General features: G+C 40.3%; 1 protein-coding gene across 1 annotated transcript in view; it reads right to left on the reverse strand.

Annotated features, from left to right (window-relative positions):
- Positions 1 to 1,152: 1,152 nt before the first annotated feature.
- The window catches only part of CHRDL1 (chordin like 1), a 59,961-nt gene continuing 47,231 nt past the window's right edge, over positions 1,153 to 13,882 (reverse strand). Inside the window, exon 12 of the mRNA XM_048070631.2 lies at positions 1,153 to 1,176. Coding sequence (XP_047926588.2) covers positions 1,172 to 1,176 — 5 coding nt within the window. The 3' untranslated portion in view covers positions 1,153 to 1,171. The remainder of the gene's footprint in view (positions 1,177 to 13,882) is intronic.

Below are 13,882 nucleotides of genomic sequence, written 5' to 3' on the forward strand. Positions count from 1 at the left end.
TTTCCCATAACTAATAAGGTCATTTTTCAGATTTAGAAGTTCAAAATTCAGTCAAAATTTGAACATGATAAATACCAGTAGGAGAGATTGTTGCTTCTGACTTGTACGAGGTTTAGAATGCTTATGTATCTTGTGTCAGCCAAAAATCTGTGGTTCAGAGGTGGAAGTATATGTATGGGTGTTGTTACCTATCTCATCACATAACTAATTAATTCATATTTTCTGTTCATTGTCTGTTACATTTTAAGTATTTAAAACAAAAAGCAAATCTTCATATTGTATTTAGTTTGGGGAGTTGCATAGTTTTTGCTAGTGGTTCCTTCTGCCTGTTGCTGCGAGAAAAACCTTCAATGTACTATTTACGTGCAAACTGTGGCAGTATTACTTCTCTGACATTTTGCTTGTTTTAACAAATGCAACAGGCTTCAATTGAAGGAGCATGCCCATCAGCCTTTACTGCTGCTATAGCAAGTCTTCGCTTTTAAAAGGAAAGCTGACAGTGACGTTTTTGGTGTTGTAGACCACGTAACCTCAAACTTAGGTGATAGAAGATTTATTTAAACATAAATTAAAGAAGAGTCATAGCTAATTTGTGCCGATTTCTGGTACACTGGTCGAATTTGTGGTCCTTTCAGAGGAACTTTTGTTGAACGCAATCCACTTGTCTTCTATGATTCCTTTTCCATCATCAGTCCCTCATCTTTTACAGGCAACTTCTTTCTAGCTCCTTTGTCTTTCCTTTTCAGCCGTGGGTCTCCTGAGCCACATCAGTGCCTATGCTCCGAAGCACAGTGCTGCTCCGTAGGCCTCCTATCAGCATGTTACATAATGTTAGTCTTATTAACAATGACCGTTTTTATCTAACCGGAGCCAATGAACCTTAGACTGCTTCAGGGAGGAGGGATGCATTACACGATAATTACAGGATGCTAGAGCTGTCCAAGAACATTTTAAGTTGAACATACTTGATATTATGCAGATATAAAAAGGCTGCAGGTGGCTGCTCTCTCAGCTTCACCTCTTGACTTTTGGACTGTGCCTCTGCAGAGGATTTTCAAACACTTCTATGCCGGGACAACAGACAATGGAAGGCTGCCCAGATACAACTTGTATCCTACTGGGAGGAGAAGAAATGGCCATCCTCATGTTCAGCTCTCTGTGCATGAGCATTTCATTCTGGCCAACAGACACAGAAAAGAAATAAACAAAAGAAGTGAGTGCACTTTGAGTAAAAACTCCGACTTAAATAGCTTGTTAGAACAAAATGCTTCAAAGAATCTCAGAAATAAGCAATAAGCTACTGATTATGCCAAAAAAAAACCCACAAAACGTATATATATAAAATGGAAGATTCTTACTGTATATAGAAAGGTATTATTTTATTTGACCTAAAGGCCTAAAAGGAATATATTCTGCATTAGGTTTCTTATTTCCTTTTAGGTGGGCCTGAGAAAAACTGTTCTGCATTGCTTTTTTTAAAGAGATGAATCTCATCATTTGTGTATGCTTTTATCATATTTTTTTGTAGGGATAATATAAAGTTTTCTACCAAAATATCACATATTAGACTAATCAAGTCTAGACGTTGACTTCAGTGGGTATTGGAACTTTCTTCCATGTTTTCTAGAAAGGTTTCTTTCATTGCTACTAAACTTGGACAGCAGACAAATGAAACGGATGAAAAATATGCGTTTGGATCATGGCATGTAAGAAAGTGATCTCAGTTCAGTAACCTATCCCAAGATACATGCTTTTGATGTATATTTCAGAAAATATGTAACTTGCTATAAAATGTATTATTAGTGAGGAGCTTCAAAGCAAAGCATTCTTCCCTCCCACTTGTGATTATTTGATAAAGAAAGACTCCTAACATAATCATATGGTTAAACAGATTATGTAAAATAGCTTTTAGCAATTAATATTTGAGTGAAAGCCTGCTCCAAAGTGAAACCATAATGGATCTTTGTTACATTATCAGATTTCATAAAGAGGATGTTTAGCTAAGCTTATTCTGTACAAACAAAGCAATAAAAAACAGGCGTGAAAAACTCATCAGTTTAGGATATTTCTGCTGTGGAATATCACTCTCTTAGCTGATGCTACAGCAGCTTTCTCTATAATTCCAAATCTTTTATCTCAGAATATTTTAACATAATCAGTGCTTTTTCACTGTGATCATAAGGTTTCATTATTTTTTTAAAGCTGTTAAAAGAGAGAGTGGTACTTTGGCATGGATTCACAACAAGCTTTGATGAGTTCCAGAAAAGTGACTGTTATACAAATACAAGGAATGAAAAGAACTTGTTATCTTTAACAAGAGCTTGATTGGATGTAATAAAAGTTCCTTGTTAATTTACTGAAGTTAGCAGCTATGCTGGTAATGAATTTATAATCAACAACATTTGATCTTCTGCGGAAGCTTTTGCCCCTTTCTCCCCCCCCCCCCAAATGTTTCTGGAGAGAGTCCAGATAATTTTCTTTAATTGGGATTAAAACTTTAAAGGAGTGTTGCTTTATGGTGACCCTTTTTGGCAGTTTATCAGAATGCTTATGCAGCTGGTAAATGTAACTACCAAATTCTGTGGAGGGATGACTATTTTTCCTTAAACAATCTCTTGTCTCCCCGCCCTGCCATGGGCAGCACATTGTTTACAGCAACACTGACAAAATAAAGAATCACAAAAATGAGTTACGTGAACAGGAAAGCTTTGATTGTACGGGAATAGCTCCAAAAATGTCTTTTGTTTAATGCATGTTAAGTGAAGTCATTATCCTAGAACTTTGAAATAATCCTACCCAAATAGACATAACTTGTTTTTTTAACTAATTATGTTCCATTTAGATTTCTGAGAAATTGCCTGGCTTTTTAACATAAATTAGGACTGACATTCACATGAGTACCGACACAAAGGCCGTTCAAGTTTTGTGCTGCATTTGTGGACAAGTTTTCCTATTGACTCACTTTGACTTTACAGGCCCTTTTACAAAGCAGCGGTGCTGGAATTCGGTGTTTTGGTGAGGAGGAGGTCATATACATGGTGGTGTTCTGTTAATTTTTTAAAAGTCTCTGAATCAGCTCTATACTCCCCCAAGCTCCATCCCCTGCTACTGACTGTCCCAGCCCACTGGCATGAGCACCAGCAGCACAGCGACAGATGGACAGGGCAGACAGGCGGCCCATATAATCCATCCTATGTCGGGTTTATAAGTCTATAAAAATGCAATAAAGAAAAGGGTCTCATTAGGCAGAGGCAGGGGGCTGATTGATTTCCAGGCCACACTCAGTTTATAGCTGCCTTCTGTGTGAAAGTCCACCTTACAGTGTGAGTTTACCCTGTTTGCACGGCTTGTTTAGTTGGACTTAATTTACTTCTGGTAATGTCGAGCATTATTCATGTTTTTGTGGCGACTTCTGCCCCAATTTGGCACCTAAGTACAGACTCACTCTCAGTTTGCTTTGTACAAATAAAAGCCTAAAGCCAGAGGTCAGGAGAAAGGCTGAGGGAAATGCTTCTACGTGTGGGCTGCCTGAGCAGGCAGGGGCTGTGTAAATGAAAGGGAAACTTAAAACCGACAGAGCTCTCACTTCAACTTGCCCGTGTTGTTCTGCGCTGCAACAAGCAACACCTCCAAATGCTGAAAGAGGGTAAAGGGAAAATTCTTGGTGCCTAACCAATCTCACTGATTCCCAAAACAGTCCCGTTTGCCTTTCATTGTATGGGCCTTTTCTAGGGAAGAGGCTTTTTCCTGTAAAAGGCAGAAGAGCACGTGGTTTTAGAAGGGTAAGGCAAGGCAGCGGGGCTGAGGGAGTGCCTGCACTACTGAAGCACCTTTCTTCGGATGGCTGTGCCTGGGCAGCAGGGCACAGGGCGGTGGTTTGGATGCACACGTGCCTGCTGGGGGCTGTGGAGCGGGCCCCTGCTGGCACGTGGGGAGCACGGGCTGCTTCTTGACTCTGCCACTGGCCTTGGGCGGATCGTCCCATAGCTCCCGGAGCCTCCGTTCCCCCACCTGCACAGGGGGACCGAGGGCCGTCGTCGTCAGGAGGCTAAAAGCACCTCTGTTACAGGCAGATATGGGAAAAGTTGTTTCTCTTAGGTAAGACTGAGGAAGTGGAAGTCTTGCCCATGCTGGATGTATTCCTGGGAATCCCACCTAAAGAAATGATAACAAATTCCTACAGATGTACTGTTGAACCAGTCTTAAGGAATAATGGGTATTTTTAGTTGTATAATTGTTTAATATTTCAGTGAAGTCAGTTAAGCTCTTCCTCAACTATCTCCTGTGTCTGTGAGTTCTAGAGATTCTTGTTTGGCATTAAATAATTTCCTTTTATTGATTTTTATCGATTTGCTGCGTCTAAGTTTTGTTGGATAATACCAATACTTAATAAGGATAGCAGTTCATTAACATTTGTAATAATTTAAGGAAAGGGCAAGCCTTTGACTAAAAATGCTTGTTAAGTCTAGCAAGTGGAATTTGTTTCAACATATTCAGCATTATTAATGTTCCCCAGAAATTTCAGCCTTAAGAGGTCTGTTATTTGGCAACTTACATCGATGACATTTTAATTCATTTACTCTTTCTTACTGAATATCTAAAAGCCTCTCTTTAACCTTAAGAAAACAAAATGAGAAAATTGGCAAACTTAGAAATAAATAACTTTGATCCAGCCAATAATGACTTGCTAAATTGTATCATCATGCCAGAAAGATCTGAGTGTTGACGTCTATCAGGGAATTCCAGTTACCATTGTAAAACCTTCCTCAGAGTCCCCTGGAAAAAATCTGTCTGGGTATTTAGTTCAATCCTTATTATTATTATTGTCATAATTCTCTGTTGCTGTTGTCTTCCTCCCCCTCCGTTTTCTTTTTATTCAAAGAAACAAGCAAACAAACAACTAAGTCCCATGTGATACAGTTAACCACACAACTCATCCCTACCCTTTGATACTACATATTACCCCCACAGAGTTGATTCTTCAAAGCCATTGACTGGGTTTGAGGAGTCAATCTCTGTTAATTTTAATGGGGATTAGACATCCATCCCCTGAGGCAGCTTTGCAAAATCTCCACCGGATTCTTTATGGCTCTTCTTGGAGGCAACAAAATGTTTACCCAGTTATGTAGTTGCGTTTCCCTGAACACTGCTAGCGTAAAGTTAGAGATCATCTTACTTCCTCAAGTGTAAAGAGCACTGTTTCTCCATTCAGCTAAATTTTGTAATTCATTACGATTGTATCCTCTTTATATGCCAGTTTCAAAAAGGAAAGACAGTTTTGGGAAGGAGCTAGTAGATCATCATTTTGGCATGCAAGAAAAATAATACCTTGGTGTTTGACATGTACCCTGTAACAATTCATTTTTATCCTGTTCTGGATGTTACATTTGTGATAAATTCTTCAGAAAACTGATTTCCTTCCATCCTGCTCTGAATGATTTATTTAAAATGTATTTCATCTTACAAATGCTGGCTTTCAAAACAAAATTACTGAACCAGGGGATGTGGAAGGAAGGGGAGAGTTGCCTATTCCAGCAGAACAACAAAGCAGTAAACTCAAGTACATTTTCTATTCCCTGACACGCATACCCTGGCAATAGTCTGGATTCACTTTCATCCTTCCATCTGAATAGACTCTGGGAAATAATAAGATCAAACCTCAACTCTTTATGTTAGGTCAGCTTCCTTAGGTATCTGTTCTGCAAACATTTCCTTTGAAAAAAGCAAGAAGTTTGCCGTGTATGTAAACAGAAGTATCCTTAGTTACAGCAACATGGACGACTGCTAAATTATGGTTAAATTGTCGTTGTTTAATTTATGTTCTGTGCTGTCTTCCATGTATATATCCCTTAGTTATGTTTTTGTCAGTTGTGTTTTTTAAAATGTATTATAAATCTGTATTTCCCTCATAAACGAGTCCGGAAAAGGGCATCTGTACTGGAAACTGGTTTTAGTGACTTGACACTTTGGCTCTTTTATGTTGTGAAACGAGTTTTAATTTTCTTAACATAGGCCAGGCATGGTACATAAACCTCTTCCCCCCAGGGAGGCTTTTATGTTTGATTCCTTTAGTGGCAAAGCTTTTGAATTTCTCCCCTTGATTGACTTGATTATGATCTTCCCAGTACATATCCTTCATGTTGATGAATTCCTGGTAGGGATCCTCAAAGGAGTTTACAAGCCTCAATGCTAGATGAAACAGAAGAATTAAATTATCCCTGCAAAAGCTGCTACTAGTGAAAATAGGAAGTTGAATATTAGTGCTGAAATTTATTTATTCCCCGGGTGTCTAATTGAGATACTAGGGAAAGATTCATTTTTAGAGAATTGGTGCTCTGAGGTTTCTGCCAGGTGACTGAATCTGCACAAGCTCAGACCCCCGTTTGGAAATGCGGGCCCCAAACCCTGTAAATGTGTTCCTGGTTTGCTATTCTCTTGTGCTTTGTTAACACTGGGGTCTAACCACCCTTGATGAACGTCTTCTACCCATTAGGAGAGCAGAGATGGTAGAATCTCACTGCTATGGGGAGCACCTACTCCAACAGCCCATGAAGAACTAGGCAGCGTGTAGCTGCCCTGGAGGCATCGTACAGCCCTGGGTACCCGTTCTGCTAGAGAGGATGCTGCTTGGAGTACCTACATGGCAGGCAACGCCTGTCTTCTGTTTCACAACACATTGCCTCAGAAAAGGCTAGATTTTGCACTAGGAAATGTGCCCGAATCAGCTGTATGTGGTTGGCTTCCTTAATGATGAGCTTCTGCAGGTCAGTGGTGCCCAGCTTCCCACCAGCAGCTCCCACCGTATGAAGGAGTGGCTCAAGTCACCCTGAGCTCACCTTGTCCAATGGCACACAGCCAGCCACAAGCACTGACCCGAGTGACCCACTCCAATTCTTTGCTGGGAACACAAAGTGCTGCTGAGAATGCCTGTGATGCATCTGATACCCATTTATGTATACGTTTGTGCAGGATAGATGTGTCCGGGGTACTCGGAGATAACATCCCTAGGACTGAGGGAACTGCAGCAAACTTGACTATTTTGGTATACACATGTCAAGAACCAAAACCAGGGCAAGATATTTTGACCTTAATATAATTTTCTTTGTTGGGTTTCTAGTCTAAAAAAAGATTCACATTTTTTTTGGAAGAAAACCTTTATTGACTCTGTCTAACACTTAGTAAACCACCCTGATCAAAGGATGAGTAATTTTTGGCTCTCAGCTTTACAGTCTTTTGTCTTTATGATATAAAACTTCTTGAAAATTCACACTTCTCTAAGTTGGATGCTGCCAAAAAAAAAAAAAATCTAGCAGAGACTTAAGAAAATCTGGCAAATAAGTGATGGTAATTCTGTGAGCTGCAACTTTAATTGTAAGATGCTTGTTTGAGCAGGAAAGAGCTGAGAAGCAATTCCAGTAGGAGACTGGAGCCAGCCTGACCTGCTTCTTCCCCTTTTGTGCTTTCACACCCATTCTTTGGTTTTTCTTCATGTAAAATAAATAGGGATGATTGGAAAAGGAAACCAAGTGGGGAAAAGGAAGATGAATGTCGTATTTTTCACATACAAATACATTTTTTTCCCTCATCAGAGACTATAGCTGGAGCTTTTTCACAAACTAACTCAGACTGGAATTAATAATAAAGAACTGGACAGGCAGACAGGAGAGACAGAGGCATAAGCTGCCTGAAAACAGGCATAACTTCAGGCCTGGACATCCGTGTGTGTAAATTCTTTTCTAAACTCGTAAAATAGAAATAATACAGAAATGAAATACAGGAAAGCAAGAATGCCTCCGAGTGCAGAGCTCCCTCTCCCTCCTTATGCATGGCTGCAAGTCTCTCAGCTGTCATTTGTCATTGGTGTTAGAGCTGGCTGAAAAGTTTCCAAATTTTATGAAAACTGTCATGACCTCTTTTCCTGACTTGACAAATAAAGGGATATTTTTTCAGGGTGGGGAGAAGTGTTATTATCATTAGTGAAAGTGAGTCTCTTTTTTTAAAAAACTGTTTTAATGGTCGTTTCTATTTTGGTAGATCTGTGTGTATGGAAAACGGTGCCAGAATGCTAACAGTGAGCACTGCCAGGAATCACTTCTGATTTCTCTCTTTCTTGCTTTCCCATTATAAACGTGAGATAATTAGGGTTTTAGTTATTGATTGTCTCATTCACATCAGTTTCTAATCTATATTTAACATTCTGGACATCAGTGGTCTCTCGCGGTAGTATTTTCAAAGACTCCGTGCTGGCAGAAGAGATTTTTTAATCAGTTTTGAATTTGCTGCTATTCAGTAGATCAAAGAAGGAGAACAGCAAGGATTAGTTAAGATCTTGGGGTATAGCTGATTCCTGGTGGTAACTTTTTGATCCTAACCGAGTAGCACGGTTACATCACATCCAGACCTGTTCTCCCCAGGAACCTCTTGCTGACTTCTGCTGTGTACTGAGGCAAACCCGTGCTACGGAGAACTGAAATTGTTTCTCCCACAAATCAAAGGTTACTAATTCTGTAAATGGTTCCAAACGGAGACTGGAAAGGATCTAAGACAGAGCTATATTTTCGGATGGCAAGATTAATAAATGAATGTGAGTTGCATAAAAATAATTTCAGTCAGAAAGCTTCAAAGTTAGCCACGGTTTTTGGAATTTGCAGTATGAAACAACATTTCTCCATTTGGTTTCTGGTGAGGTTCTGATGTTTAAAGAGCTTTGTAGATATTTTCAGACCAAAAATAAAAGAAATCCGATAATCCAGATAAATTCTGGGATTTGCATTTTTTGGAGTGAGGCCACAGTGAAGGTTGAGATGTCTTGTGCATTTGTTTCAACGTGTACTGGGGATCGTCTGCTTGATGGCAAGGAAACTTGAGCTGTGAGAGCTGAAAGCTTGGACTGGTGGATATCTGCCCCCTGCCCCCTTCCCACAGGGGTTGTGCCACTGCTGTGCCGTGCAGGCTGATGTTTGTGAGCGAATTATGGCAGTCGTTCTAATGCTGTGCCCAGGCGTGCGGCTGTGAATGTTTCGTAGTCCACTCTACTGGCTGTGGTGGAGGAGAGATGTCTGGAAATAAGGTTCACCCTACAGAAGAAGTATGCCACAAACAGGAGCCAAGACCACAGCAGCAAGGCTTGCACGCAGACCAATGGTAAAGCGCTGCACACGAGGCTGCTCAAGAATTTGCAAAGCCAGTTGACCAGAGCTGTTCAGCAAGGGACAAGGCAAGAGCCACTTGCGCAGGAGTTTCTCCACCCTTTCTTTTCCATTCTAGATCCTTTCCGCATGTTTGCCATCTGCTCAAGTGTGAAAGTTCTCTTTTTCCTCCCCCTTTGCTTCCTCCCTTCTTACCACCTCCTGGCAGGAGTGAAGCTCTCCATGTCTCTGTCCTTGCTCTGAGGAAAGCAGAATAACCCCTGACAAACATCCAGCTCTCTGAAACTGTGGGTGCTTTGTGGGAGCTTCAGTCACTGGTTTGCTTTGTCTTGTTCTTCAGGCTTACTTTGTAGCAGCCCTTGCCAATAAGATGGCAGAAGACCCGCACTGTTCTCCAGTAGCCTTTAGTGCTTTTGAGTTGTTTGCCAGAGCTAGTTGAATTTGTAGCAAAAGAAAATAATGAGGAAAAATGCAGATGAGGTAAGGAAGAAGCTTCAGGGACTGGACTAGAATGTAAATGAGGGATATGAGATCCTGGGAATAGTCAACTCTAGCATGGCTTTGACTCTGTTAATGAGTGTGAATGGAAAAATACATATTTATTATTGTTTAATGGTGTAACGTGTTAACAATTTAGCTGTCACCTAGAGGCAGTTTCCCAAGTAGCAGAAAGGGCTAATGGGACTAGTGCTTCAACATGGTCCTGCTGCACCTTCAGCTATGCTCTCTTTTTGGCACAAGTTTATTAAAAATGATCATCTGCCTTTCATTGATATGATCAACTGCATGAATAAGATGTTTGAAAAGCAATGTGCTTTGCTGTCTGAGTGGCAGAGGAACTAGAAGGCGAGGCGGGTTGCCAAACATAAGGGAAATGCTAAGGTTGGTGAGCAGGGAAGAGGATTGGGGTGAATGGACCAAGGCTGAGATATCTGGGCAGAGCGAGGAGCAGAAGGCTGAGTGCAAAACAAGAGGGCAGCTCCAGGAGTAAAGATTGTATGGGACTAGGGGAATAGCACAGAACGTTGACATAGCTGTCCTTCCCTGCCCCATTCTCCTCAGTGGGCAGGTGAGCTGTCTCTTGAGCCATGGACAGGTCCCCCTGCGGTGCTTCGTCGCAGTGAGAGCGTGTCGTGCCTGCTGGGCCATGGGAGCCGTTGAGTACAGCAGAAGTGGGACCACAGAGTGCTCAGGCTCCGGCTCTCGCAGGGTGTCACAGAGATACTCCCCAGCTGTAATACGCTGGCTGTCAGTTTTCTTCACTAGCTTCCAAATTTTACATGGAAAGTTTTTACAGAGTCAGAAAGTTTAGCTTTTTAGTAAAGAAACTCAGTCTGCACAACTCTCTGACATTCCTGAAAGTTCTTCTACTGTGTACTTGGGTAGGTTTGGAGCGTGTACATCGCCTCCACCGATCTGATTCCCAGGGCCCAGTAAAATGGACTGTATTTCAAAACCCTTGGCTTCTGTTGGGCAGAGGAGAAATTAATGATAAATGCCTCCAAAAATTGCAAGCTTTAAAAGCTTCAGTCCTTTAATCCCCCGTTCCCATTGGTGCTAGCTTCCCTTTCATTGCAAGATAATGAACCTTCACTTCTGTTGTGTGTCCTCGCCTTCAGCATGCTTCTCTGCATAGCTCCCGTCGTGGTCAATTAGCTGGCAGGAGAGGCTCACAACAGCAGAGACCATTGCTTAATTGTTATTGTGGGATCCTTATGAAATTTGCAATTGCTGGGGCTCATTTACAATTCTAACACATCCACTGCACCCTGCATCAGGAGTCCTGTGAACTGGACAAAAGTTAGAAAGTGGCAGCGCTGTTTCTGGCCTCATTAACATAGACATCTCCTGCTAGTGAACATCACACAGATGACACAGACAGCTCACTCCAAACGAGACGTTCTTTTGTTCCGCCTTACTAAGGCTTTCAGATAGAAAGAATTCGAGGCTACTCAAAGGGCCAGCTGTGATATGAAGGGAACAGGTTTAAAGTAGCTCTCAGAGGCAGTAAATTCTTAATGATCAGATCTTTCATTGGTCTTGGAACATTTGAGGAAACTCAGCCAGCTAAAATTTTTGTTGATTACTTTAACAGAGGCCCTTTGTTCATATTATCATGCAGAATAATTAAGCCAATGCAAGCAAGTCCCCTTAGCTATATACATAATTAAAATGTTAGACTGTGATTAAACAGATTGTATTGGCACAGGGAGCACCTATTCACTTCGTAAAAGAGTTCCATCACTGCATTAAACTTCTTCTCACCTTAGTTTATTTGTTGTTATTTTTGAAAAATGAGTTTAATACAAGACAGATAGTGGAGGGTGTGCTTCCAGTGAGGAGTTAATGACATCTTATAATGGAGGAAAGAGCTATGACCAAAGTATTTAGTCTATAGGGTGAAATTCAAGATGTGGAGAAAAGCGCATCTATCCATTTTACTGTACTTAAAAGTTCATTCTGCAGGGATTATATCCAATTTTCTCATTGCCTCCCTGATTTTTGGCATCTCCAGTGCTTGGTTCTCCTGTGTTTTTTTTTTTGTTTGTTTTTTGTTTTGGTTCACAAAGTCTTGTTTTACTGGTCTAGGACTGGAAGAAAGTTGGTAGGGAGGAGACACTTGATAGAAATCGTGTCATTTTTATACAAGGGAGAAGTCTATATTGGTTTTGACTAATTTTGTTGTTGTTGTTAATATGTGTTAAGTAACATATTACTGACAGTAAAGCAGTGGCTTTAAGATATGCTGCCTGTGGAGGCAACCCCAGAAGAGATCCTGGGATTTAATTTGACTGCCTGACGTGTATTAGACCAGAGATATTTTTATTTACAAACAAGGTCCTTGGATATGTTATTTGTGATGGAAATAAAAGCTAGACTAGACCTTAAATGCTGTGTTTATCCCATTGCCCCGAAGTAGAACTGAGTGGCGACTACTCCGTATTCTCTTTAGTAATCCTCTGGGCTAAGCAGCCCCCTGGGAACCTCTGCTTGGAAACGTATCACGATTTCACAGGTTGTTCAGCAGGACTGGCAATGAATGATTTGCAATGGCCCTGAAAACTGCAATTTAAGAAGAAGCTGTGAAGATGAGAAACATCCCTCTCCTTACATTCAAAACAGACAATGTCACATTTTTCCTTTTTATTTTATTTTTATTTTTTATTTTTAATTGTGCCTTCTGTCCACATAGGAGTGTTTATTCCTCTGTCTGGTCAGATGTTCCCCTACTGTGCTAATAGACTGATTTCTGCAGAATGTGACCTGATAACTTACTTTGAAATCCTACTTGAGCTATCTTTTCTAACAAGTTTCACAAAAACCTCCAGAGTTTATCATGACTTTGATGTGGATTTATGGGGGATATATTTTAGGGGAACAGTAGCAGGTAATGAGGTTCTGGTACATTTGAGCTGTGCAATCAGAGATCTGGCAAACCCCATTTGCCTGTTACTGGATTCCTGGCTTTAAGAATCTTCCATCAGACCAGTTTTGCTGGAGCTTCATTCTAGAAGTACTGTTCTAGCAAATGCACCTTTCAACATTGTAATCATTAGCAAAAAGATAGAGCATCTCTTAAGAAACACACTGCTTGGTGGAGAGGCCAGACAGCAGAGCTCCAGTTTTGAACAATGATTAGTCAAGAGCAGTTACGTAGCTGTCAGGAGTTTCTCTGCTCCTCAGTTTCTCTAGGGCTCGCTTAACTCCCTGCTTGAAAAATGAATTATTAGTGGCTACGTTTTGTTAGGTACTCCATGTATTAATATGAGCTATGATCAACATGAGCACAGTAGTTATAATAGCTTTCTCTTAATAAGAGTGATCTCATCATGGGCATCATTCAGATGGAGTAAATAATTCCCAGCACGTACTGACGAGAAAGAAATTGGGAGCTTGTTGCAAACTGATGTCATGGGAAGAGCCCAGTCTCTTCAGCCGGGACTCATCAGTGCAAAGGGCTCTAAAAAGTGTCTGACTTTGGGCTGAGAAGAAAACACAGAGTGGGAGAAGCTGTTTTAAGTTTGTAAATCTCTGGATAAAAAGCAAGGCTTTGGCCTGTGTTGTCAGTTGAATCTTTCAGTTAGTTATGACTGCAAAATAAAAGAGGCTCTAGGCTGTATTTCCTTTGAATTCATAAGTAATCTGCATTTTTTCCTCTCACTTGTTAAAACAATCCATAATTTATAAACTAAGTCTTTCAAACAAAATAGCAGCAGGGTTTTTATTTCCAGAAATTTAGCACATTTACTGATGCTCAAAATAACTTTTTTTTTTTTAATTTAAATTTATACTTGGTTATAGTCATTTACATGGTGTGAAGTGAGTGAGAAAGGCTACTGTTTGGATTTGGTTGCATGATTTTACAACTGTTTTGTATTAATATGAAGGCAAAGTTAAATTTAGTGGATAATCTGTCCTGACTGTAAACATTCCCCAATGTTTTTTAATGCTGTCATTTGGCCATTTATTAAAGGATGCCACTTTCTGGCTAGATCTAAAAAAACCAAAGATTTTGTGAGACTTAGCTTATCTGAATAGATAATATGGCATTCACAGAAAGGAAATATTTTCTAATAGCACAGAATTGAAAATGTGATCTCAGATACAAAAATACAGCTTTCTGGAATATATTTTCACTTGAACCTGTACATAATATATGTATTTTTTTGTTTAAATAAGTATATTTATAATCAATCAAATCTTCCTTTTTCTAGGAAGAACTTTGTGACAAC

This window comes from Anser cygnoides, chromosome 13 (assembly GCF_040182565.1).
Source record: "Anser cygnoides isolate HZ-2024a breed goose chromosome 13, Taihu_goose_T2T_genome, whole genome shotgun sequence".
In the NCBI taxonomy this organism is placed as follows: domain Eukaryota; kingdom Metazoa; phylum Chordata; class Aves; order Anseriformes; family Anatidae; genus Anser; species Anser cygnoides.